Source organism: Syngnathus scovelli, chromosome 17, assembly GCF_024217435.2.
Source record: "Syngnathus scovelli strain Florida chromosome 17, RoL_Ssco_1.2, whole genome shotgun sequence".
NCBI lineage: Eukaryota > Metazoa > Chordata > Actinopteri > Syngnathiformes > Syngnathidae > Syngnathus > Syngnathus scovelli.
The window spans coordinates 11,673,407-11,701,357 of record NC_090863.1 but is presented as its reverse complement, the minus strand read 5'-3'; the positions used below and the strand labels follow the sequence as shown (position 1 = coordinate 11,701,357).

At 41.0% G+C, this 27,951-nt stretch overlaps 1 protein-coding gene and 1 long non-coding RNA gene across 6 annotated transcripts; one reads left to right on the top strand and one right to left on the bottom strand.

Moving 5' to 3' along the window:
* Nucleotides 1–48: 48 nt before the first annotated feature.
* Nucleotides 49–25,100, bottom strand: st3gal3b (ST3 beta-galactoside alpha-2,3-sialyltransferase 3b). Of its 4 annotated transcripts, none has more exons than XM_049747186.1 (13): nucleotides 24,953–25,100; nucleotides 23,731–23,878; nucleotides 20,505–20,567; nucleotides 20,027–20,068; nucleotides 18,194–18,236; nucleotides 17,622–17,714; nucleotides 14,957–15,051; nucleotides 11,625–11,688; nucleotides 11,446–11,541; nucleotides 11,111–11,297; nucleotides 6,092–6,238; nucleotides 4,653–4,799; nucleotides 49–3,724 (listed from the first exon to the last, which is right to left on the bottom strand). In XM_049747186.1, the coding sequence occupies exons 2-13, from the start codon at nucleotides 23,837–23,839 to the stop codon at nucleotides 3,635–3,637; spliced, it is 1,176 nt and encodes a 391-aa protein (XP_049603143.1). In that variant the 5' UTR covers nucleotides 23,840–23,878; nucleotides 24,953–25,100; the 3' UTR covers nucleotides 49–3,634. The 4 variants fall into 4 exon arrangements, with proteins under 4 accessions (XP_049603143.1, XP_049603144.1, XP_049603145.1 ...); XM_049747187.2 differs by lacking the exon at nucleotides 24,953–25,100 and adding an exon at nucleotides 24,558–24,701; XM_049747188.1 differs by lacking the exon at nucleotides 20,505–20,567.
* LOC125984891 (uncharacterized) lies at nucleotides 21,138–26,359 on the top strand. Of its 2 annotated transcripts, XR_007487150.2 has the most exons (3): nucleotides 21,142–21,659; nucleotides 25,049–25,497; nucleotides 26,208–26,359. It is a non-coding gene; the product is annotated as an uncharacterized lncRNA (long non-coding RNA). The 2 variants fall into 2 exon arrangements; XR_007487149.2 differs by lacking the exon at nucleotides 26,208–26,359 and having other exon boundaries at nucleotides 21,138–21,659; nucleotides 25,049–25,683.
* The last annotated feature ends 1,592 nt before the right edge of the window (nucleotides 26,360–27,951 follow it).

The following is a 27,951-nucleotide window of genomic DNA, read 5'->3' as shown; positions in this document are numbered from 1 at the left end:
CGCTCCAAGCGCAGTGGTGGGAAATTATTCTCACAATCGGTCACAATGTGCATTACAAACCTTTTTATTGAGTTGCAGAAAGCAATTTACATTTGGATTTAAACAGACAGTAAGTAACACCTTCATATTGACCACTTGCCATTGATGATGCTGAAAAATGTCAAAAATAATCAACATGTTTCATTGAATACATTCCACTTCATCAAGGAGATTTGGGCCCGGTCTGCCTGAACGACAACTGCGTGGGTGTGGAGGCGCAAAAAAAAAATAAAAAATAAAAAATAGCGCAGCATTTTAACTGAGAAAAAAAAAAGTGTCACAGTTGGGACTGGCCATTGTTGTTCCCCAAGTGCATTGATTGCATTTGCTAATTTTTCAGTAACTCCTCTTTCAAGCTTCTCTATAGCCAACGTAAACTAAAATTGTTACTCTCCTTAAAGGGGACACATTACAGAAAAGCTGCTTGTGGCCACCAATTAGGTATGAAATTAACCTATTCAATCTTTTACCTGTTCCTTTGTTTAAATGTATCTCTGAGCATACAGTTTAGACTTTTGAAAAGTAGACGACTTAGTAGAGTACTTGCCATTGGCACTGCAGTAAAACAATTCAGCAAGACAAAAGATTGTGTATTTTTTTTTTACATGGTCTTACAGCTAGGAACTGCTTGTCTTAAAAATCTACAATCTGCCTCCTTTAAAATGAAACGCATCCAAAACAAGCACATCTGATTGAACAGACAAACCAACCAAGTTCATAAAAGTGACGATCAGTACCCACAGGAAAGCAAATACACTACTAACAAAAAAGTTTGGATTTTGGGGGGAACCCTAAAATGGTATTAAATCCTTCAGAACATTTTTGATTCCCTCCAATGTGTTTGGTCTGAATGGCAAAATTCAAAACATTTCCAAGGAGCCCTTTCTGTGACTCTTCCACTTGTCTCTGAAAACAGAGATTGAAGGACTTTTTTGTGAGTAGTGTATGTTGTATTTTACAGCAGTAGCAAGAGTGAAAGTGACTATGCAGATTTGTAGGCTGTGGCTACAAAAAAAAAGAAAAAAAAAAAAGACAACCAGTGTCTTCAAGTGTTCTCTAACCGGCTCTATACACAGCAGATTTCCAAGAGTGGACCCAAATCTCCCAAATGACGTGCAGCTGATGGCTTACAGCGTTTTCAAGCGATGAAACGTAAGGCAGTGTGAGCGCCTGCGAAGAGTCTCACCCGCGATCCATTCTGATTAACACGGGATCCGAGCACAGGTTCCTTTACAGTAAGTATGCACTTCCAGAGGACAAGCAGATATAAAGAAGAGGTGAAAAGGGTTCACCTGAGAGTGAAAAAGAAAAAGAAAAAAAACACACAAAGCTTTCAAATGCACATGGTTAACAAAACGCAATATGTCATTCGTATGTTGGCAAGCAAAGAGCTATTTGGACATTCCTGCCTTGAGATTGTTGATTGCGTAATATCGATATAGTACACAGAGCAGTATGAAAAGAGTTTTAGGAAGAAGGTTGAAACAAACAAACGACAAAATCATTCCTGGACACAAATTGTTGCAATCTCAAAGGAAGTACACATGGTCAAGTCAAACGGATTCCTCAGAACGCCACAAGAAAAGAAAGCAGGCCAGCCTGTGATCCGAACGCTGGGTCTCAGTAACTAAATAAATAATGAAAACAATATATATCTTATTTTCCCCACAATCAAAACGTGAAGCACGGTGAGAGCTGCAGCAACGGGGAGGATGGAAGACGATTCAACATTCAGTCCACCCGCCCGAATGAGGCGGACAGTATTGGTCCGCCGTCGCACTCGCCTACCAAAACACGCACACACACACGCACGGCAAATGTCCAGATGAAACCGATCGGGGTTCACCTGACAGGGATGACGAGCAGATGATTGATTGAGCTTGCAAAAGAAAAATAATTTGTCTCTCCTTCTTTTTGAGCAGTGATTTCCAAGCACTCTGTCGTGAGAAATGATCCAATTTCACTCCATTGGTTCGAAATTATCAAAATAACAACATTTTAGCTCATAAATGACTTTCAGTGAGAACCACAGCGGCCTTTAACGATCAAAAGTGATTTTTGTTTTTATGTAATTGTTGTAACAGCAGTCATTAAAAAAAATATTTTGCGCTTGTATTGACTCAGAAAATAACTCAACTGACAAATACGGAGGTCTTAAACTGTAAATTAAAAAAACATGGTGTGACTTTTTAAAGACATGCTTTGGTGCGATAAAGGTTGGCAAACAACGCAATAGAGAACCGTATGAAAATGAACAAAACAAGGATTGGAGTAGACAACAAATATACCGCATAAAATTTAAATCTTCATCACCACAGGATGTCAAATAAAGACAATGACCTGCTGAGAATTGAACGGGCTTTAGATGCCGACATACCTGCTTGCGTGAAAATGGACAGAAGGAGGCAAGGAGAGTGACGATGCTGCCGATGCAGCTCGATATACAGTCGTATGCAAAAGTTTGGGCACCCCTGATTATTTTCATGATTTTCCTTTATAAATCATTGGTTGTTCGGATCAGCAATTTCAGTTCAATATATCATATAGCAGACAAACAGTTTGCATGTTCTCCCCGTGTCCGCGTTCCCAGGCCAGCTGAGAGACAGTCTCTCCAGTGCATCCGGGGTCTCCTACCAGTGGGACATGCCCGGAACACCTCCCCAGGGAGGCGTCTAGGAGGCATCCTGATGAAATGCCCGAGCCACTTCATCTGGCTCCTCTCAACGTGGAGGAGTAGCGACTCTACTCTGAGTCTCTCCCGGATGACCGAGCTTCTCACCCTATCTCTAAGAGAGAGCCCGGACATCCTGCGGAGAAAACTCATTTCGGCCGCTTGTATCCGTGATCTCGTTCTTTCGGTCACGACCCATAGCTCGTGACCATAGGTGAGGGTAGGAGCATAAATCACCCCGTACTCCCGAAGCACCCTCCACAGAAACTCCCGAGGGACACGGTCGAACGCCTTCTCCAAGTCCACAAAACACATGTGGACTGGTTGGGCGAACTCCCATGCACCCTCGAGGTTCCTGCTGAGGGTGTAGAGCTGGTCCACTGTTCCATGGCCAGGACGAAAGCCACACTGCTCCTCATTGAACTGAAATTGCTGATCCGATCAACCGATGATTTATAAAGGAAAATCATAAAAATGATCAGGGGTGCCCAAACTTTTGCATCCCACTAAAGTAAAAATCTTTTGCTATTTACACTGAGGAAAGTGAATACATTCAGGCAGCAAGGAGGAGAGTAGCGCCACCTCTCTCCTGTTCGAGGTACTTTTGGCACTGCTAATACTCGGCCCGTCCCTGCACCGTCTCCGCTTGTGTCACGTCATCGGTGTGATACCGGAGATTAAATGGGTAAACAGGAAGTGGGTGCAATCAGTCGTCCCCGCCCCTCCACGTGCTTCAATCTGTCGACGTCTTTGGTTCGGAAGGCACGCGTGTGCGCACGTCACCGCTTAACTTCTGAAAGTAATCTCCGTTGATATGAAATCGAATATCGTGTGGAGGTCACCTGGACACTCCAGGGTGGGTTTGCTCTTTCCCTGGCTTCCTGTGCAGTAGTCCAAAGGGAAGGAGACTAGAGGCCACTATGCTCAGATGCCACTGGTGAGGTCCGAGACAACATTGGCCTTCACTAACTTGCGCAGGAATTCTTTCTCCTTGGATATGTTGTGTGTCCACGACTGAGGGAATCAGAAAAACAGAAAAAAAAAAAGGGTATTAACAGAAAATTGTGGATTTAACAATTAAGCCCTCCGCCAAACAATGATGCTAATTGTTAGCCTGAATATTTTGTGTCGGATTAAGCTAGCAGACAAATTACACGGTTGTTGTAAATAGACTATTTGTTTGAAGATGACGTTGGCTACAACTTCAAATGGGAGTGGCAATGAACAGCTTCAAGCGACATTTCTGAAGAATTGCTCACTATCTACAAAAATGTTGTGACTTGAGTTTAGAGGTGCAACAAATCTGAAATATTAGCAAATTAGCAAAACAGATTCATAATTGATTGTTGTGCATTTGAAACAATGTTAAAGGAATGGAATCTTTTTTTTCTTGTTAAATCCAATGAATCTATTCATTGACAAAATATTCAACAGATTGCTAAAATAATGGTCAATTGATTTCTGCGTTTGTCTCATTTGACAAAATGGTCCTGGTTGAAAGACGTGTACGCTGATGGGAAACAGACTTGAACGTGTTTATCAACTTCATTATCTGGGTTCAGAAGAGCAAACAAGCGCAGGCAACAGCAGCAGTCAACAATGAATGGCTGATGATGACAGCCTTGATGAAGATGATAATAAACGCAAACAGCTCACTGGGAGTTTAGCGGAAGGTTATCATCAAACGGCGCTCATGGTTTACCCACGTCAACACTCGCGCTGCTTTTCAGTGTAAACGGTAGAGGACGAGCTCGGAAGGTGATTCCGAGCGGCCGTACGTTGAATGATGGCCAAGAGAATTTGGACACTTGTACAAACTCAACATCTTCATTCATTCATTCATTTTTCTACTTATTCCAAACATTGTCCGGAAAAATTATACCATTCCACTTATCCGCAGGTTGTCACTTTATTACATTTCCTGACATCCTTTAGCACTCACCTCTTTGATAGCAGACATCTTGACAGCCTCGTAATAGTGAAGGGGCGCGTGGGGCGCGTTCATGTCATAGCCGAAACCGGCCACCGCCACCTCGTCACAGTTATGCAGCGCCATCGTTATGGCAACCGTGCCTAAAGTTGGAATGTTCTACAGCAAAGACACACAAGCTCTGGATCAATTTCAGACCATTTTGAATTTTGCACTTCTGTCTCCAGAGCAACTAACTAAACGTTGATGACTCAGTCATTAACCGTCACGTGTAAGACGTGACCCCCGTCTATGACTCGGTGATCTACGGGCTTGAACTGCGCTTCCTTATTGCCTCGGGCCGCCGCTGATCGAGGAAGGTGGGGGGTTATAGATTGTATGTGTGTGTGTGTTTTGTTTAAAGAAGAAAGAGCGGAGGGAGGCCCCATTTAAATCATTACTCTGATTTGCAGCCCTCGGGCAAGGTGGACCTGAACAAGCAGCTGGCCAACCCCCTACTGTGTGCTCTAATACAGATTAATTTACACACCGTGGTACAACCAATCAAGCTACTCATTCGTTTCCACATACATAAACATACAGTACGATGGTCAAAAGGAGACATGGGGGCTGAAAGGCCGGAAAAACCAAAACAGAGTAGAACATAAAACCCTGCAGTTTTACACGGCAATACCTTGAAATCCAAATGCGCTAATCCAAATGAGCAGAAACACACTCTCACCAGATGCCCACATGTTGAACACATGTCGGGTTCATGAAGGGGTGTTTGGAGAGCCCCGGAGGACTGCGCCCGCCCGCCCGGGTGATGCTCACTTATAACATCGCCGCTTTACTTTCCAACAACGTACGCACGTAAGCATCTGATGCAGGGGTCAAACATATCAATCGAGAGCTGGGTCAGAGTCCAAAAAGCAGAGATTGACTGCCTCAACGCGAGAGAATTGATTCCAATATGGGAGTCTTGATTTTTCAAGAATCCCCCCTCTCCCCTTTATACTCAGTTTTTAAAGTGAGCATCCCAAAAATGTTTTTTGTTACACTCATTTCTTATTTGCGACAATTATGATCAGGCAAAAAAACATCACGTACACTACGAGCAAAATTTCAAATATTTGGACAAGTGACAAACATTTCTGGTTAGAATAAAAAAAAAAATATGCAGCTTGATTCATTCATGTGTATCCCCCCCCCCCCCACGCCATTTCTTTCCTTTCCCTTCAAAGATAACTTACAAGCCAGGTGGGAACATTTTGTGTTCCAACGACTGCCAAGTCTCAATCACTTGAAGAAGGTGGATACTTTGTCTCTTCCCTGTGATCCTAAACAAATTCCTGATTCGGTCCTTCCACAAAGATTAGGGAAATTATAAGCCAATTTCCAAGCCTAATGCTGGTAATTCTTGACTGCTGGCTCATCAGGAAGCTGCAAGTGTGTGCCTGCATTAGACTTACCCCTTTTCCCATTATGCCATTGTTAAAGGGCAGGCCGATGAACTGGAAGGCAGCCTCCTGGATGAAATAAGGGTTGAGGATTCTCATCTCGCTGGGATCACGAGGGACGTGCTGGGCCACAGACTTCCAAAAACCTTCTGTACCTCGCTGGTGAGCCAGAAAGATTAAAAAAAAAAAGACAGATGTCACGTTAAAATCAGAACCGTGCCAAGCTTTTCAAATATTATTTCATAAAAAAAAGGTAAATAACCGGTTTTACTTCTTTCTTTTTTTTTTTTAAAGAATTTTGTGGCTTTAAAATGAATTAACCACCCCCATGTATTTCAATGGGCATCACAGATTTTTGCTATTCGCAAGCCAGCCCAGACGCTATCGTCCACGAATAGTAAATTTATGTTTACAATAAAAACATTTTAATACGCTCTTCCTTCTTCTCCTGCTGCGCTGAATGTTTAAACTGAACTGACATCAAAGCTTGAATATGGCATTTCAAAGGAAGAGATTCAAATCACACCTTGACCTGAGGGCATTGCAGAGACCAAGATTTTTTTTTTTTTTTTACATAAAGCAATCATCATTAGGCGTTTGGGAAGCCAGCTAGACAGACAGGCAGTGCAGAATAACTCAACTTAATGAAATGCGCTCGCTCGAGTCAATTATTTCGACCAAACGGCACGGAACCCGCCAGAAAAAGTCATTAGCCCGTCTTGGACAACAGTTTCACGCCTCCAATGATAATTTCCTTCGCCCATTACTCGTGTCAGACGATAAACAAAATGCCCAAACAACAAATCGGCGCGGCGGTGCGTGATTGACTTGGCCAATAGTACGACTTCCGAAAAGGACGAAAGCCAGCCAGATCATAAGATGAAAACGGGAATCACCTGTTCAAATAGCACTCGCTGGGTTACCTTTGATATATCCATGCATGACTGTATGCTTGTCGTGCGTGTGTGTGTGTGTGTGTGTGTTGGCAGAGGCAAACAAGTCTGCCGCATTCAAAAACAGTGGCGGCTCTTTTTTGAACTGAGGCCCAGCTCTGTGCTTTTGGCAAGCTGTAACAGGAACAAGAGCTCATCTCTCCTGTCAACACAGCTTGTGTTTGCCAGAAATCTATTTAGCAATGTGTGGATGTGTATACGTCTTGGTTACGCTCAATAAAGACAGTCAAACGTATTTTTCGCACACAATACGCAATTTCACAGGAATGACCCGACATGTACTGTACACGTGACATCTCTTTGATGACCTTCACAAATGGTGCCCAAAATACGTCCCGGGGGCCATTCAAGGCCTCCCGCTTGCTTAATTTAAGCCATCTAAGCAACGTTCTAGAAACTCATGAGACTCTACCCAACGGTGCATTGCTACTTCCACAACTACTACTTTCCTACACAGCTTTCGAGCTGTCTTATTAAGAGTTCACTAAGCAATATTAAAAAGGTTAAATGCAAGTTGTGCATTGTGTAAGACTGAATAGGAGCAGCGAAGCCAATGGGAGTAGCAGTCAAAAAAAAAAAAAAAAAAAAGCCTCGAGGGAACAGGATGTTGCCTCCACTTGGCTTGACTGCTTACCCGTGTGCGAGTGTGTTAGACAAGAAGAACGCTGCAAAGCTGCGCCAGTGGCATTTGAACACACACGGCACAGGAAGTGTCTCAAGACCACTCAAACACATGCTCCAAAGATGGACGGAAAAATGTTGCCGAGATCAGCGTGTCACCAGACTGCCATTGGAGAGGAAATCGCTTTTTCTCTTGTCCTGCAATTGCTTATAGTTAAAAGGGCCGAGGACATTCGTCAGGATGTGTAAATCTGCTTTTCAGTAAAACACCTGTTAAAACAAGCTCGAACCGGGACGGAAAACTCCAACACTCACTTTGGTGAACTCAATGTGAAATGTTCCACTTTCACTTGCTCTCAACCACAAAGTTGACTTTTTCTCCCACAGGAGAAATGTTCTTGATTAGGGAAATTTCTGCATAAAAAAAAACCCTATAAATAAAATATACAAAAGTACAAGCTAAACATTGTGGGGGTTATAGTTGTAAAATGGGATTACACAACCTAACGCTTACGTTCAATGATACAATTAAGATGAATCAATGTGAGCCCAGAAAAAATACATTATAGGAGGGCTGCTATTAGGAGTCAATGAGGTGGAAAAGTAATGCAAACAATAAAGAATGCTCAAGGCACCACATTGAAGCCTTCATTTTGTAATGAATAATGAGGTCTCATAACGAAGGCAGCAACAGCAGCAGTATAAACCATTTTGGGATGGAAGAAAATCCGCCCTACTAATAAAGTGATTAATGCCCTCGATTAATCCGATTCAAATGGATTTGGCATTATTCAAGACAATAAATAAGCTGTCGTATCCTCATATTTACGGTTGTATCTGCATATGCCTTTAAGGAGTGGGTTATTTGAATTGAGATTGAAATCATGATTACTAAAACAATCATTGATTTCAAAACACGATTTTAAAATAACCGGCTATCGTTTCAGCCGACGACGCTTGCTCACGCATGCCTTCGTCTCGTAAATGTCGCCCAACCACGTGGAAGCGCACCCTAATTGTTTTCAATGCCTCTTTAATACCATTCCAAGTTTCAGCCTCTTCGCAGGATTTACAAGCGTTCAGTTTATTAGTAAGGAAAATCACGGCCATAGAAATCATCACTAAAGAGTTGAATGCTTGGGATTAGTTGGAGATATTGTCAAAGGGCGAGGAGACCTCGTATAAGCCAGGAGAAGTGGGGGATCAAACGCGGGAATGAAGTCCTAAAGTGGAAAATGGGCAGCATTTCACAATGGGAACTCTCGTCCTTTATAATTCCATTAGAACATCTGCGATTCATACAAAAATATCAAATAATTGAGCTCTCTAAGAATTATTTTAGTACAGAGAGAAAAAAACAAAAACATTCTCTGGACCTGTAATTCTTACAAGTCTGGAATAAGCTCATTTTATCTACAGCATGAAGATGTCTTTAATTCCCTGACAAGCGAGCATGGTATAATTTGCAATTGGGATGTTCTAAACCACCGTTTGAGGATTTGGCCGGATGAGGTGATGTTTACCATGGTCCGTGGTTTACCGCGTGGTCCAACCACGGAAGCGGAGTGGATAGCGGAAGGTGGAGACAAAGTCGTTTCAAATCTAAAACAACAACTTTGAAGTACTAACAAACACAATTACAGCTTTTTGGTGATTGGTCGAGCTAGGCTCATGTGGTGCATGATGTTGTCCACTAAGCAATGGGATAAAGGCAGCAGGGCAAACTCAAGCTAGCTGTTTTAAATATGTAAATATTTTGGAAAGCTTGCAGGAATCTATTTTGAGCATATGGAAAGATCTCGAATCTTTAAAAAGGGGCATACAGTGTTAAATTAGTTGTCTAAATATAAAATGACTGACACAAAAAAATGGGCATGAAAAAATTAAACATATAAACATAATTTTTGGTGGTTATCTTGCTGCAATTTGAGCACAGCATGTAAACAGCAATCAACCAGGCTTGTGCACGTGGGGTCAGACTACGCACTGGAATGAAAACTGTGGGCCATCAGAAGGCAAAAGACACATTTAATTCACATGTATTTATTTTATTCATTTATTTTTTTATCTACAGTATGTCATGCGTGGGAGTGTGTTGGGGGGGGGGTTAGATAAAAGATTGTATCATTGCCTTAGAAATTCTCATTTTGTTTAGTCATCCAAGAAGATATAGCACAGCCGAGGAAAGCTCACTGGCCAGCGGCGAAATGAGACAATATAGGACCGCTGCGTGATGTTCCCCATCCTTAAAAAAAAAGGGAAGAACAAATGGGGCCTGCACTAGCTTTTATAAGCAGCGTAGAGATAGAAAAGGCCCCAAATATCCCCTCCAGCTGTTATTCTAAAGGTTTTGCAAAGCAGAATAAAAACTCAAAAGAATCGACTGTTGTAAAGTTACATGAAAGCTTTCTCTCGGGATGGCAAAATGAAAAGAGGAAAGAAAATGGGGAAACCCCGATGTGCACTTTTTTTTATTGCTTATTACATTTGCGTTAGGGTTAGGGTTAGTTTCCAATGTATTAGCGAGTGCTAGGTGTGAGTCAGATTACGTAAAGCCAGGATAAAAGTCTTTTAACAAGACGACAATTCCTTTAAAACGACAGCTGAGACTAAAAACCCACTTTGAATCGTAAAGGGATATTGTTGCCACGGCAACGAGTGTTGTTTTGGAAAAAGGTCCCAGAGGCTCAAATTTTCTTGCTAAAACACATAAGTGGGACAAAACATAATTGGGGATATGTTTTATGAGTTGATAGGGGGATTCTATAAATATATATATTTTGATGAATATTTTTTTTAAATAGGCTTCAATAATAATAATAATTGTGCCATTGTCCACTGAAGAGCCTTGAAATCGTCTCAGCTGTGGAGATACTTGGAATGTTCCTGACGGATTTTGAGTGACCATGAAAAAAGTAGGAGGTAAAACTATTTAAAAAGTTATTTATCTTTTATAGTCCGAGACAAAGACACAATATGGTCAGTCAGACAGACCATCTGGAGTTTTTCCATAAATATCTCGTACAACTGAACTATTTTGACAGAATTGAGAACTCAGCTGTGAGTTGAGGGAAAAGAAAGGCCTGCAGGGTAGTCATTTTATTCTCTCTCTCTCAATTGATCTTTCTTAAGAATTTAAACTATCTCCACCAGAGTTAACATTCATGATGTTCCGGTGAAGGAATGAACAGAATGTAGGTTAGGCTGCTATGTTTTGCTAGAAAGAGAACAGACACTCAAGCAGCATAATTCCCAGAGGTGCGACTATAACGCAGAAATGATCAGAAAAAGAAAAAAAAAAAAAAACAACCCCATTGAAAAACCTTAGGGTCTTCATTTTTTTTCAAATTCAGCGCATTATAAAAGTTTTGTTAGTCGTGCCTAAAGTTCTTTTCATATTGCCCATCTAATGGCTGAAAGGCAAATGCATGAAATTCTCCCCCAAAAAAATTCTTACCAGTCTCTCCTTGAAGACCATCTGTCGAAGCCACTTGAAGTCCAGTGGTTTGAAAGCAGAAAAAACAAAAAGGGAATCCTTTTCGTAGTGTTCCGGCTTTTGAATAGCGCCCTCTGGGTAGGTAATTCTCATTGTCGTTTTGGTCCCTACATCCTTGCCGTAGCCGGCCACCGGAGCTTCGTTCAATCTGGAACATAAGGAAATCCTGCAATACGAGTTTGGAAGCAATCTGCCAATATTGATTATCATCGCTAAAATGAGCAGTTAAAGATTCATGACGTGCACTTGAATCGTGTTCAAATAAAGCTTTTGGTAAATCACAGCAGCGTACTCACCTGACCACGACATCGTAGTCATCGATACGTGATCCCAGAGATTTGTTGGACAGGATACCGCCGTTGCCAACTATGATGCATTTTTTACAGCTTAGACTAAAATATAAACGGCAAAGATTAGTGGGCAAGAATATATGAAAAGAAAACTTTATTTGTGGCATCCTGTTCGTACAATTTACCTGTCCAGTTCATCTCCTAGTCCAAAGTTTTTGGTGGTTGTCAAAATGCTGTCTATGATTCTCTCTGGGCGGGGGAAAAAAATAAATACCACATATTATTTGGATGAGTGTAAAACTCTGTTAACTCATTCACTGCCATTGACGGCTATAAACATCATTTTGTAAACGGGCTGGCAGGGAATGCGTTAAATAGAGGTGATGGGGAGTTATTGATGGGGTTGAGGTTCTTATGAGGGAAAACGACATGCAGGGTTCAGAAAGGTATGTGGGTGTATGTCAAAACTCTCCATAAAAGCACTCAGGGAGGAATGCTGTTTTCAAACACGCGCGAGTTAAGTGGGCGATATTCAGCTCATCTCCCTGCATGGTGAGAACCCCTGTGAGGGTGAGGAACGCCGATGTTTAGTCATAGCGCGCATTCCTGCCATGTTCGACCGTGTGTTGTGCAAGTGTCATGCTTTCAGCGTTAGACCTTCAATGTATTTATTACCTCGCCCGCTCACCATGTTTAGGCCCATCATACTTGAAGTTCTTGCGTCCATAATATTTAAATTGATTCCGTGACTACACTTGCAACTCAAAGCACTCTTATCTCAAATCATCTTGACATGAGAAGAAATGTTAAATGTTCAGTACAGCCCCCCCCCCAAAAAAATTTTTTTTAATAAGGGAAATGGAACTTGATAATGATGTACTTTATCAAAACATATAATATTGACATTAATTTAATGGACAATGTGCTGAAGGAGAGAATTAAAGCTTTTCTGCAAGCTAATTATTCTATGCAGAGGATCAATACAATGCAAAACCAATATTTTTTTTATCTCACGCATTAAATCAAAATTTTTAGTATTTTTAGGTCTACATTTGTTGTTCGCCTAAAAGATTACAACTGATGCTTTTTGTTAGCCTCTCTATGGCATTTTACATTGTTAACATTAAGCTTAACAGATTGCTGGGGCAAGCAGCGTTATGTGGTTGTTTTAAATACTTTAACTACTTTAAATACAATTCTTTGCTTTGTTTAGTTTGACAGTAAACAACTCGGAGCGGCAATAAACAGCATCAAGATTATTTTTGAAGAATTGTTTGCTCGCTGCCAAAAAGCTGCATGTTGGGAAATCTGTTGGGTTCCTTGTCAACATACAGTTTTTATATCATATATGCCAGATGTAATTTTGCCGCTCCCAAAAAAAAAAAAAAAAAAAAAAAAAAAAAAAAGGCCAGGGTAAGAATCTGGAAGAACAGATCACTATAAAGGAATTAATATTTATCAGTGACAATTTTTTTTTCTGTCAGATGTGTGTTTTTCCATATATTTGGGGAGCATACCAAAGCAAAAAGTTAAAGTGAGGGGGGTGTTTCAGACATTACACAATCCCTTTCACTCTCATGATTAAACTGCTGAAGGGGAGAGAGAAAAGCACCAGGCCGTTGTTTGGATGTGGTGTCGATGTCTGGCGTCAAGCATCACCCTGAGCAGCATAAACACACGCTTAAGGACCACACCTGGATCTAAGCAGGTCTCACTTTCCAGAGGATGGCACCATAGCTAGGCTAATTGTAGGTAGAACACTGCGAACATTTCATAACACAAAAGTATGTATTACGGCGCAGGCACAGACAAATTGTCGTCGGCCGTAACACTATACTGGAATCGCAGAAATTTTTAACGGCAACAAAGAGGAAGAGTTTTGGAAGTATCAACCGCGTATAAACACAGACTACTTGCTGCCTAAACATAATAAAATGTCAAGTGAGGAAAGAATGGCTTGTTCTTTTATAGGATGGTGACAACAGATACATTACTAATGATTTTTTTTTAATATCCAGACATTAGTTGTCACTCATTTGGGCTGTAGGGAGGTGGCTTATTCTAACTACATTTGTATAGCTCAATAGCAGATCACATATATAGTATTTCAAAAAGCATTTTTACAAAGTTTTGTAGTTACCGTAATTTCCGGACTATAAGCTGCGACTTTTTTCCAAAATTTTGAACCCTGCGGCTTATAGTCAGGTGCGGCTTATATAAGATTTTTTCGTGATTTTTGTGATGACTTGATCACTTTTATACACTCGTAAAAAGGCTGTGGACCACCGTTGTGCGGTATCTTGAAGAAAAAAACAACAACAAAAATACCATTTTGAAATACTACTACGGCTGCTGCTTATTCTGGCTGTGTTGCTTGTGACTATTATGAGTTTAGTAGGAATGCACGGTTACCTGCGTCAAAGGGCTCTAAACCCTTTCTCTTACTCTGCCATGTGACTCAGAGATTACACAAAGCAGTGCACACTTCCATGTTGCGTCACAGGTAATGTTTAGAAAGATATGTTAAAGTATGTTATTAAAACTTTTAAAAGGCTTTCTGTGTACTGTCTTTCTTTGTAAAAAACTCATGTGCACGTGCGGCTTATAGTCCGGTGCGGCTTATGTAAGAAAAAAACTAAAATATCCCCGAATTTTAGCTGGTGCGGTTTATAGTCCGGTGCGGCTTATAGTCCGGAAATTACGGTATTCAATGCAAACGGCACTATTTTTGAGTGGATGAAAGTTATTTTGCTTATCAATATAAACGTTGCCAGATTTGAGTCAATCCAATTAACAGCAGCATGACGTAACGCCAGCGCTACCGTAACATCCGACTCGGACGGCCAAAAACAGCAAGCGAGTGAGTGAGCGCATTCCATCTGGCAGCATCATCCCAACAGCCGTAACATTGCCGCACTTTTGGACAATTAATGAAATGCAGGTACTTCATTATATAGGAAGTGTTTATTTGAACGTGACATAAAGGGAGCATGCCCAGACGGTGCGTCAAAGCGCAAACAGGCAAGTGGAGGTCACATTGCGGAGTTGTCTTGTTCTCATCCTTTAGTTAACTAAGTCACATTCTATTCATGCTTAAGTTGTAACACGTGAGAAACACTAAAAAGGGAAACCACGGGGAGAAGAGCGCACAGAGTGACAGTGAGGGCATGCGTCTGTGGATTACACAAAAACCCCGAAAGAACACAAAGACAACATTGTTGCAACGCTTCAAAGTACACAACCAAAAGCCTTTATAAAGTTTTATCCGATGATCCAATGTCATTGTAAGGTGGTTTTGTATCAGAAACGTTTTAGTCACGTAATCAGACACCAATCAGTGATGTCGGCCCATGAGGTCAACTCTTCTTTTTATTTAAACTCAACGATAAAAATAAACAGCATCACTAAAGGGGTATGATATCATCATCATCATCGTCAGCGACCACAACAAACTATTCATGAACGATACAAAAAAAAAAAACATTAAGGAGTCCCAAAAGCAATGACCGAATCTTACCTTGCGTTTTGAATCCAAAGGGAGGCAAGTAATTGCTGACTTTTGTGAGACGTTTGAAGTTTTGGTCTAGAAACATGGGCGCCGCTTTTGTGAACCTTTCGAGAGACAAGGGAGGAAAGAAAAGTGCAGGGGATGAGTTTGTTTGCTCAGATCAACCTAAAAGTAACATTCTGTCTCCATCTTTTATTCCATCATGAACAAACCCAAACACACTCGTCTACCGTCGAAAGAGTGATAGCCCGACAAAAGCAAGCAAAATAAAACAGAGCTCGACGCCAATGTTTTTAATTAACTACATGACCTGTAAATTCCAGAATGGCTTCTCCCTTATCCTGCGTGTCCGTATTTGTCCCTCAATGACAAATTGATGCTGGCAAAATCAAAGGAAGCCATTTCCTGAGAGTCACACCCGAAATGAGAGCGCCGAGATACGAGTGGTCTTTTTTCTGCTGCAGGATGGATGTGTGTGTTTATTTGACCTTCCGCTGGTGTGGGGAAACCAGGGAAGCAAACGCTCAAATCTTTTCTAAACCATCCAGAAGTTGTCCAACTGACATTTACAAGTAATTTTGATGATTACTGGCTACTTTTGCATTTTGATGTATTTGGCAACAGTTGAGTCATAAGTCATTGAAAACGAGTGAACGAACGGGGTACCTAAAAGTGATCTACAGTTGAATATTTAAGGACTGGAGATGGCCTTCAAAACAGGATTCCGAATCTAATAGCTTGTTGTGGGAACGACAGTACGTGGAGTGACCGAAACATGGCAGAAATTAGGGGCAGGCTTCGTAACTTCAATTTAGTTTCTTTTCCACGCACCCTAATCTGTCTTTAGATGGCTTCATTATGCTCCGGCTTCAAAGCAAGCAAGCAAGCCTGAGAGGTCGATTAAGAGAGGACAAGCAGCAGCCCTCGCTTGACGTTTCCAGCCAATGCCATGTGAGAATTTGCTCATAGCAAAACAAATGGGGCGTTCGGTGAACCCATCAGACCTGTAAATAAAACAGAACCCGGCGCAAATCACTTATGCCATAGCAACAGTCCGTCACTGACAAGCAGAGACGAGGGGGCTGCTTGTTGTTAAAAAGCCAAGGCTCCCGAAACAGCCACAGAGGCTTCGACACATTGTCTTCATTTCCTTTGCGAAATCCATCTCTCGCTGGCAATATTTTCATAACCGTGCCACTTTGAGTTCAGTGGCAAGTCTTGAGTGAGACCTCCGGTACAAACACTTTGCGGTAAAACGGAAAAAGCAGCCAGGTGTGGAAAATTAATTGCATTGTAAAAGGTCGGAGGATCTGAAGACAAACTTAAGAGGAAACAAAAGAAGATTAGAAGGCGAGGCCACGGACCTGCTGATTAAAGAATGTTTTTTTTCCCTAACAGCTGAACTATCCACCACACCTATTTACACAATGCCCTGGAACATTTCGATTCATCTCAATTAAGAGAAGAAAAAAAAAATCATTATTTTTTACCTTTCAAACAATTCAGTAATCACCAAAACATGTTGATTTTTTTCCCTACACACAATTCTCCATGCAAATGTAGACAATGTGCAAATTTGGACAAATGGAGCACATTGACCTACACGTAGACGTTGAATGTATTCGTAATCAATAGAACTTTGATGCGGCACGTGTGACTGATTCGAGGAAGTCATTACCAGAAAAGACATTGTTAATACAGCGCTGCTTTGACAGTCTTGTTAAGCAAAACGATCATTTACCCACAGTATTTCATCTGAAGAAGCCATTTGCAATGTTTGTGTGAGTAATTTATAAACCCAGATTGAATTTTCGTAACCTCAATTTTGGTGTCAAATTGGAACTTAAGTTGGAGTGGGCCGTTACCGTGGCGACTGCAAAGCACCACAATACGATCAGAGCAATTTTTCGGCGCTATGGTTAATGTTTAAAGGTGAGGTAAACACAAACTTTTTTTTTTTTTTTTAAACACCTGTTCAAAATAATTCTGTGTTGCGCTGGGGGTGTAAAGTCCGGTATTTCAATTTAACAGACAAGTCCCACGGGTCTGAAAATACGCCATTTATTAGCCTAGCGCCAAGAATCCTAATGGGACAATGTCCTATAGAATAAACTGCATGAAGCTCCCCATAAAAAAAAAAAAAAATCAAAGGCGCCAATGACATCACAGAAAGCTGTGGCGGTTTTTCACGACTGTGCGGCACAAGGAGGCGGGTGATGAGTCATGGTACGACAGACAGGAAGTTGCTTGGTGTAGTTCACAGAGAAAGTCTGTGAAGATCCAGAATTTGATAGCAGAAAGATGGGGGACCTTGTATTCAAATGACAATGACTCTCTTGTGTCAAAGGGAGATGATGAGGACAACAGTCAAGTTTTGTGGTTGGGAACGAGATGATAGAACCGTGACTGAAACTAGGGAAGATTGTACAGGAATGTGGGGCTTTCTCTCTTTCTATTTCCAAACCCTTCAGGCACACTTGGTTGTGAATGGCATCAAACATGTTGGTGGTATTCAAAAAGTCATTTTTTTTCCTCCCCCAACAATGACATTAAATTATAACTGCTTTTTTTTTTTTTTTTTACAGAGATTTTAATCAAGCTTCTTAGGCATCTGTAATAATTTGGTTTGGATCAAATATTTTTTTTTTTCTGAATGAAAAAGGCAATCTCTCACTTTGGATAGATGCTTGTCATCTTGGCTGCTGCATATCCTGGCTTGCACACGCCTTCACTGAGATTGCCGTACTTGTACGCCAACTCTGGTGGCCTGGAAATAATAATTAAAAGAGCAGAAGCACAGATTCATCAGTTCTACAGTCATCAAGGAATATTAATTATAGTGACACGTGCAGCCCTCCAAAGCAAACTTGTCAAACAATCCACTTGAGTGATCCTTAAGAAGTTGAAGAATTCCCCAACAGGTCACCATGTCAAACGTGTGGGCAAGACAAACCAGAGAGGCCTTGTGCAAATAATCATGGCGGCGGTGCTTAAAGCTAAAATCGGCAGATTAGCAACGGAATCATAAATAACGATGTATTCTGTGAGTCTAGTTCAAATAAACTGGGAGAAGACGGAAGGGGTCGACATGCCACGCTTTGGCCGAGGCAAATCGGTTGGGATGTCTTGGTGACTCACATTAGCCCCTTTATAGCCACTCATTAAATAAAGACATGATACATAGGATTGTTTAAAAACACTTTAAAAAAATAAAAAATAAAATCTAAAACAAAAACGTGTACTCACAATTTTGTGTCTAACTGCAGCAAAAAGCCCTGCTTGTCATACACTGGAAGAGAAAGACAAAAAATAGATAGAAAATCATCTTTGATTAGCGTGGAACAGATTGGCATGGGGTAAAATATTGAATTCATTACCACTGGTTCATCTGTGATGGTATATATTGTCTACCAGCACTTGTAGACAAACTTTTATTTTTTTACACAAAAGCGGCGGATTTAAGGGATTGAGACAAACAAGCAAGGTTAGGGAGAAGCCAGCCAAAACAGTCTGCTGAGTCTAAAAATAAAGTGAGAAGGAAAAAAAAAAGTTAGCAATCACCTATGGACAACCGAAGCGGCGGCCAATAGGTGCCTGCTTATGATGTTGAGGGCAAAGCCGTTAAGGAGACAGAGAAACGGAAAAGACGTACCATAAATACATGGGTGTGCCATAAAATGTAGTCACATTTTCAATTACTGAAGTCATATTTGGAAAATGCAACCAAATGTGACAAAATGATTCCATTTCAAGCTGATTTCTATTTTGCTCAACTCATGACTTTGTACTTCTAATGCATTTATTAACTCCCAGTAAAATTTTAGGATGAATTCCATTGGTTCAAAGTTTAAAGTGTGTGTACATTTTTCGGGACACCCTTTATTTATGATGTGATGAGAATGTATACATTAACTACAGAGGCATGGTCTAAAGCCCGCCCGCCCGCCCGCCGTACACCGAGGCACACAGCCAGAACCAACGAGCGAATCTCTGCAACAGCGATTCCTCACGCTTCGCTTTTTATTCACGGTTACATAACTTAATGGGATTTAAGTCAAGGTCTGTTGTGTTGCTTGGTATGCGGCGGCGGCGGGCCTGGCATGACCGCAATGTATCCCACCGGGCATTGTCCAATTTCTTATGACACTGTTTTGTGCCAGAAATGTTGTTCAACAAAACAATTAGTTTCTAACAAAACTGTTAGTCTTGAAACGTCATCAAGATTATTATCATTTCAAATACTGATTCAAACAAGTGCGATGCGTTTTGCATAAAAAAATAATTTCAAAAAATGGTGACTGGTACAGCCAACTAAAACCAAAGCATCCCCAGGTTCCCACAGTGGGATACAACTAATATGCAATCATATCACATGATCTAATAGAACTTTCTCTTGACCCCTACAGTTCTACAGGATACATTAATAAGATAAGCATTAGTGAGGAGTAGAAAGAGCAGAGCATTACGGCTGTGGATGTGGAGCTCGTCTTCAGAGAAGCTGAAGGAGAAAGATAAAGACAAGCAAAAAGCCAATGCGAGACAGCTTATTAGGGACGGACGGATCCAAGCACGCCCTGGTGGATGACCAAAGCAACCGGGGTGGACAAGGGGAAATGTACGCACAGGGTCAAGTCCCCAGACCTTAATTACATTGTGAAATTTAAAGCCATAAAGTTGTAGAAATAAAGTATAATTGAGATCCAATACGCTCAATTCGGTCGTATAATTAACTCCATTTTACAGTTTTGTACCTGGGCCAGCAGAGGGCAGTGTTTCATTACAATGCAACTTCCCGGGGACAGGACGTCACAGCACACGCTGTACAATACATTTCACTATTTGGATCCAATTTAATTTTATGACACTTGAAAAAAAAGGTTAAATTTATCATATCGATATTCTGAAACTATTTTTTTTTTATCTGTGATGAACATTTCAGTGGTGTTTATTACTATTTAACAGGTGGAGAGGTTTGTCTCTCATGCCACTGAAATTTTCAAGGAAGGGTCTTCTATTGTTTTTGGATTGGGGGAGAAGAAGGATGGGCAAAAGGTTCACTTGGTGGCGCTGCGGATGTACCTGAGCCTACTATTCGTCCCTCGGAGCTATCCGTTTCCAGCTCTGAAACACAAAAGGGTTAGTTAGCAGCATTTGAGGCCAATCTTTGTCAGCGGCATTTAACGTGAAAATAAAGCAAAGGGAACCAAACGAGCGCACAGGAAGGAGAAAGATGGATTAGTAGATTTATTCCCAAGAGGCTGAATTGTCAACACCCTATGATTTAAGCAAAGTCAGATGAAATGGGAACTGCATTAAATCCCAAACGCACACTGGGTGTGCTTAGGATATTATTGCAGCTTTGTGTTGAGCAACTCGTGAAGATGAAATGAACACAACCACTTTGGGTGAGGAAATGAAAGGTAGATGAAAGTGAAAGGCAAAGCTTTAGTTGGTCAGTTAGCAGTGATTTATATCCCGCGAAAATCAACAACCGCCACCGAGCAGCCCACAGGTTGACAGTCACCCGGTTGAAATAGGCGGGCCAGGGCCCCACTACCTGGAATTCCATTCACTTCATTGCCCCTAGAGAGGACTACGGCTGTCACTTCAGCAACAAGCTCTGAAAACAAAAGGGGGTTAAGATACTGAAAAATCTGCCATGTGAGGAACAATTGCCGTACAAGTTTTTACACATGGAGACACAAAATGAGGACGGGAGAAATCCAAGTTTGGTTTTATGTCAAGGCTAAATTACAACTGGTTCCTAAGCAAAGCCATCAAGCCTACTGGAGCTTGCGAACACTAAAAATGACCAAAGAAAAATAATTTGAATTCAAAGGAAGTGGAGAAATCTTTGCACGCACAATTGCAACGATTCGACCTTACAATACTTTTTGCACAACTTGCTTTTTCTCAAAAGAGAAGACGCAGAACAACTGTGAACAATTGAGCAACAGTACTTTGTCATTGTGAGGTTTCATACAGGATGTTTTCGAGTAACCGCTGTCGCACACTGTCGTGAGCAGGTTGCAACAGAGACAAAGAGAGAATGGAAGAGTTGCAAAAATGGAGGTCCTTCGAAATTGATTGATCCATTCGTGGATCAAGCACCTCTTGTGAATGCTGAACGTGTGAATTCAAAGAGAAGGTCAAATCAAGTTCACCTGGAAAGGTCATAGTGCAATTTTTGTTTCATCCTCACCCAAAAGCCGAATATCACTAACTTTTTGTGAGTAGTATAAATATACACACACGGTTGTATACGATATATTTCACATACTAACAACACCAGATGGGGATCGACTCAAAACACACAAAGTTTGAAAGGTGATCATGTAAATAATGGCTTTGACAGTTGATAGTAGACTTCTTGCACCTCAACTGAAATTTCCATTGAAGCACAGTGTGGTGGGAAGCAAGACAGACAGACAGACAGACAGACAGAGAGAATTTGTGGTTGGACAAGTGATCACACACTCATAACGGGGATGGGGCTGTTCAGACCAACCACCTTTAAATGAGAGTCAGTCACTTGACACCACTTTAAAGTATGACGGACTCAAATTTAATAAACTCCAGATGTTCCAGTAGGCTTTTCCCAATTTTTTTGGCCTTCGAGCACCCGTTTTTGTTCTGGCTATTTTGAACTGTTCGCCATTCTTTCAAGTTTTTCTAAAGAAGAAAAAGAGCAGCATAACGTGCTTTACTGCAGGTACAGTATGTTTTATTTTGGGGGGAGGGGGGGGGGGGCATATTTCAAAATCTGTCACATCCATTTACAGTCCATGAATTTTAAAATTCTGGTTTCATGTAATAGTGTTTTTTTTATATTATTAGGCGGTAGCCTTGAATTACCTTGGGGCACAAGTAAAAAGTAAACTGCTGATATGATTGCAAACATTCCCATTGTGGGAATAACAGAAGTTATATTAACAATAGGGACTATTGGGGAATTAAAACACTTTATGGCTCATTAATGAGCGAATTTGAACATCTAAAGTCAAGCCATCTGTGTGAATTCAAATACAGTTGCTTGACAAGGAAAATATGACTTGGCCCAAACACCATAGCTGTGGTGACCATCTGGCAGATCTGCGAAAAGCAGCTGGTTGAGTACATCTTTATTATTGCCGACTATGTTTATAAGGTCAACATTACTGCAAACGTATCCGTATAGATTACAGATCAAATGGCCCCAGCCAGATAATATGACAGTACATGATAGCATTCCGATGAATTCTCTATCAGCGTAGAAAGCAAAAATCCAGCGTCATCATCATGGTAAGTCAAGTGCCATTCACTTAAGTCTGCGTAGATTCTCAATCATCAAGTCAGCTAGGTTGAATCAAGGCAAATTTGTTAAATGTGTCATTTGTTTTTATTTTTCCTACTTTCAGAAAAGTCAAGAATGACTCGTGAAAGTATGCTATTAGGCTAAAGAAATTATTGTTAATAAATAGAAATGCACAATCGGAAAATTACCAATTGGTTCAGCAAAATGCACCACTGAATCACTTCGGTGAATCGTCTTTGTCATTCTAAACAAAAATCCACCTGCATTTGTCTTCGCTTATGTTTCTACCTCAAACTGGGCACAGTGGTGTCAAGTAAAGCAGTTAAACCGGCAAACATTCCTCATTAATCCCAAAACGAATCCAAAAGAGTCCAGCAAGCCCCCCCCCCCAAAAAAAAAATACTGCTCTATGGAAAAATATTCAAAGCCAATAAGAAGACATAAAGAGCAGAATAGACCAGAGAGGAAGAAAAAAAAAAAAAAAAAGATTGCAGTCACCAAAGCAATATTAGGCAGTTCAAGAGAAATCTTGGTTCGCCCTCTGCTGGTGAATATCAGCAGTTTCAGAAAAGCTCCTACACAGATAAACCTGAGTAAAAAAATCTCTTCTCAAAACAACAATTTCATTGACACAACAACAGCATACAGGTGAGTAAAACACAGACCTGTAGAAAAGCTCCATAAAGCGGAAGTTTCTGAAATGGCGACGGTATTGTTGGAAGCCGCTTTTTAAAAACAGCAGCAAATTCATTCATGAATGGCAGAACACAAAAGCAATTGTTGCACGTGTGCCGCTCAACCACACAGTATTAGGCAAATGTCTAATCTTTAGCTTACTCAAATGACACAATGATATCAAACACCAGCCCCTCATGCATCAATAGCGGTCAGAATAATTCAACGCTAATTTATAGCGATCAACAAAGACAAATTACTGCCATAAAAAAAAATTCTCAACCTGTACTATATTTACATATCTTCCAAGTCTTTGAATAAAACGCAGGGAAAAAAAAGTTGAGCTTGAAATACTGAATTTGAGTTTCAATATGATATTACAAAAATAATTTTGAAGCATAACCTAAAATGCCCATTTAGCTGTAAATTCAATTAATCTGTGAAAGGGACACATTTTGTATTTTCAAAGAGAAAATCTCAATTGGTTGTTTGAGAACTCCAAATAAATTCAAAACGCTGCCATTCGAGCGCAACGTCTTTGGGTGGATTTTGTGTTTGTAACATTCCAACAAGAGACAAGCCAACAAGGAAATTGTCTCAAATATTCCTTGCAACATCCACTGCACTGGGGAAATAACACACCAAAGAGTCGAAACACACAAAAACAGTAAAGGGCTGATTACGTAATAAAACATGAAACCAGACGAACAGATGATGGACACAAAGAGGAAAATAGAAATGTAAAAAAGTCAAACAGAGGGAAAATGTTTCAAAGATTTAGTGGTAATAAAGTAAGACGAGGCTTGCGACTTACGTGGCTTCTGGCCCCATACGTTCAGATGTAACTTTCCCGATGAGTAGTAAATAAAGCCTAGTACCAGCATGGGGCACAGGACGAACAGCAGCTTGTGTGTGTGCTTCATGGTCTCCAGTCATTCACATGGCACTATCCAGGTCATCACCTGCAGAACGACAGCAAATAAAAAAAAAATTAAAAAAAGAACAGTTAACCACATCCTCCAAATAAAACAGGATTCATTTTTTGGAATAAATAAGAGCTGTCATATTGCCTTCACGAGCGCTCACATCAACTGGCGCTGTATATTAAATTTAATCAATTTTAGCCAAGCCTGCACCATTAAGTTGTTTTCCTTTTCGGTCTAACAATTATACTGACCAATAAAATTAGCCTGATATCAGTGTTGACCATGTTAGTGTTATCTTGGGAGGAGATTTCCATATAATCTCAAACAGAGGGCTTCAACTGCTGACTGGTTGTAGATTAGAAATCAAATACAAACGTTATTTTAAAAGGGAAAGACAACCCAAGATGTCATAATTTACAGTTTAATCTAAAATTTGCATTTTGGACAGTCTAGTATTGAAAATGGCTCGCTCGCTTGGTCGATGCAATAAACATGACATTTTTGGGAGGCTCCTGTAAAGTGATCATTTTTGATCCTCTACTCATCTCTGTCAATAAAAATATCCAATAAAACTTTAAGGAAACGCTACAGCTGCGAGCTAAACAAACATAACGGAACTTTGACATCCCAGCCATACACGTCAGCCTCGCTGGAGACGCTGCGTACATACGACGGCGATCGTAAAATACTACATTTGCGCTTTTCATACTCCTACCATGCAACAAAACCGGGCAAGTGATGCAGGCGAGTGTTGCTTTATTCATGGATGTCAGGGAGCTTCTCAACGAGTGAAAATGTTCAAACGTTAGCTTGTCTATGCTAACAGAGCCCCCCTCATTTAGCCTCCGTCTAGTCAGTCACCAGGCCTGCGTAACAACAAGGCACTGGTCGGCTAAATGTGGCTGCCGGATCGTTCGGTTCTTTGGTGCAAAGGTATAAAGCAAAAAGCGAAATTAGGTAGGGACTATAATTACGCGCAGTACTGTGCATATTGGAAAGAACCCCCCCCAAGACCAAAATTTCCTCATTAGTGTCGCGTAGAAAGAAGGCACGGTTGCCCATAGTCAAAATAAAAAGAAAGGAAAATAAGAGAGGGGGGGGGGGTGTTACCTTATCTCCTGTCCTCACAGTCTCTTGCTTCAACCCCAATCCTAATTGCTGTAATGGATGGGATGATAAGAGGAGCGTGTTCTTGCTCCCCTCCAGGCCATGACGCTGAAACCCGAGAAAAGTAACCCGAGGGCACCGGACGCACAAGAAGAGAAAGAGTGCCTGCTTCCACCGTTCTCGCATGCATGCAACAAGACGTCAAATGGTGGAGGAGCGCTGGGGGGAAGAAGCAGGTCCTCCACCCCGGGTAGCGGTAAAACTACTGTCACCGTTGGTCACATGAGGCGTCTCCAACGGTAAATTAGGGGTTACCTCCTCCTCCTCTTCTCCTCCTCCTATTTCTTCTCCCAACCCCTTCCTTTCGTTCTCCTCCGCCAATGAATGCGCCTCTTCATACGAGGAGGGGGGGGGGCTCACATGGTGCGACCCTCTGCGAGTCAGCTGCCCCTCTTGATGCTCGCATTGAGGGGGGGGGGGGGGGCGTGTTAAAACCAATAATGGAGAGTTTGTTTGATGATTATTTTATTGGTTTGGAACACGTACAGGTGAGATCATAATTTGTCTTGAAACGGATTAAAAAAAATTCCATTATTTGTAATGGGAAAAATAGATTCGGAATTCGACCGATTCGCTTCTCCAACCGCCTTCTGGAACGGATTGTGGTCAAAAACCAAGGTTTGACTGTATTTTGGCTATTTTTGTTAAAATCACACTTACACGTGAACTGGAAATGACAATAATAACAGTGAAAGCCAAATTGAGCAAAATGGCTATTTCAGAAGTCTGTGTCAAACTGGTAGCCCTTTGCCATAATCAGTACCCAGGAAGGAGCTCTCAGTTATTCAGCACGCTTTTGTTATACTTGTTTACTTGTTTGTCTGTTGTGAGCCATGTCTTGTCACCGTGGGATAGGGGGGAACGAAATTTCAGTTTCTTTGTGTGTCTTTGGCATGTGGAGAAATTGACAATAAAGCTGACTTTGACTTTGATTCAAAGCTCTCTGAATAAAAAAATATATATATATATATATATATATATATATATCCATCCATCCATCCATCCATCATGGTGACGTACTGTGTTACTTGCCCACCTCACTCTAGGATAAGACACCAAGAAAGATAAGAACATCAATATTCAGATCTACTTTTTGGTCAGGATTTGGCTGCGTATAATATTAGCTGATTGTTTGCAGCATCATGTGAGAAGAGGATTCAGATGCTTGAGTCAGCTGCCTCTTTGAATATTTTCCCAGAAGTGGGCGGTGTACAGCTACAATGAGGACCTGAAGCTCTGCTGTTCATGCGCAGCCTCTGTGGTCTGTGACTGTAGTCAAGGTGAGGAGCATGTGCAGCAACAGCAGAAGCAGAAGCAGGCCGTGACAAGATGTGGACATTAGCGTTCAATGTGGCCTCCATGTGCCATATGGCTTAAAAGGCAAAAATATTTTGGGGGAAGGTTTTAGGTGGTGGAGAATAATTATACATTAATGATCATTTTCATAAACTCTTGCAGCATCACTTCTGTGCAAACAAATTCAAAAAGATACTGGATATTGTTTTGTATCATCTTGTTAGCTTGTTTGTTGTTTAATGTCAGCTAGGTTTTGAATAGAATAGAATAGAATAGATCTTTATTGTCATTGTCACACATGTACAATGAAATTTAAAAAGTGCCAACCGATCAGTGCAAAAAGATAAAAAATAAATAGAATAAAAAGATTTTTCATTATAGTTACTTTTTAGTTAGTTTTGACTTTTCTTTGTCTGAAACGGTTCCATTGTTTAGCTAATAACATGACAGAGACATCAAAAATGTAAATAAATGCATCATGCATAGTTAAATTGGCTGCCACAAGTTTTTCTCTGACCAACCAATCAGAGGAAGGAAAAATGATGACATCATCAAGGGCCACCAATTTGCTATTATAGGATATGCTATATGTATCTGCCAGCACTACTCATTCTGCTGATTCTGAAGGCCATGAGCAGATTTCATTAACATGGAATAAGCCAGAGGTGAAATTTGATTGGAAAGTAAATCATAATATTGTGGGGGGGGAAAAGTAAAAGAAAAAAATCGAATTGCGATTGAATGTAGGTCAATTTTTCTGTTCATGTTTAGGCCAACAGAGAAGGTCTCATTGACCCTGAACGCCCACAACTGATATTAACAGGAAAGCACAACCACCGCACTATCAAACATCTCACACCAAGATGCCACGTGACACTTTTGTCCGCTGGGTCTTTGACAGTGTTGTTCCGCAGATTCCTACACAGACGCAAATCCATTCCGCTATTCCTCACACCTCCTCGAATTACACAGCTAACATGGTTTCCCTCAATTTCATTCAAATCAATGTCATCAGCCCTTGCAAGCTACGTTCAAAGTTTCCAGGCAGAGGACCGAGTTACACGAGCGCATTGGGGAGTCTCGCACTTTTGCCATGCAGTGTGTGCGGCAGGCTAGCAAGCTGATCTATAAATATTCAATCAAGCAGGAAACACAAGCTGCTCTGCCACTGTTCTCCCTTTGGGGCTCAGTCCATCAACTCAAGCCGGCAGAAGAAACAGCGCATGCAAAGTGAATGAAAAGTAATGTCTGTATTTTTTTACTGTGTCAAAATAAACTTGTTACTTCTCTCAAGATGACAACATTGTGTAAAAAAATGTTTCTAATTAGCAAGTTGGCAGCAAAGCACTGATTTTGTACCCGGCACCAGGATGTCGCAATGTGAAGCCAAAGCACTACTTTTGTCCAAATGAAGCTCTTCATCTCAGAGTGAATATGCGTTAACGCTTTCATGCTGTGCAGCATTTGCATTGTTTACAATTCATCGCTCTTCTGAGCAGGAGCGAATTGTCCCTCCACCAAACGTGTGAGAAGTACAAAGCTCGACGGCGTGCCAAACGAGGAACCGTTCGAGACACGGAAAGCGGTGTTTGTTTTATTCTATTGTCTTCGCTCAACGGACATCCGAAGTCAAGATGGCGAAAGAG

Coding starts and splice junctions, on each gene's coding strand:
- st3gal3b (XM_049747186.1), bottom strand. CDS start 23,839: ATGAAGCACACACACAAGCTGCTGTTCGTCCTGTGCCCCATGCTGGTA. Junction 20,069..20,504: donor TGAAGTGAATGGAATTCCAG/GTAGTGGGGCCC, acceptor TTTGTGTTTCAG/AGCTGGAAACGGATAGCTCC. Junction 18,237..20,026: donor GGGACGAATAGTAGGCTCAG/GTACATCCGCAG, acceptor TTTCTCTTCCAG/TGTATGACAAGCAGGGCTTT.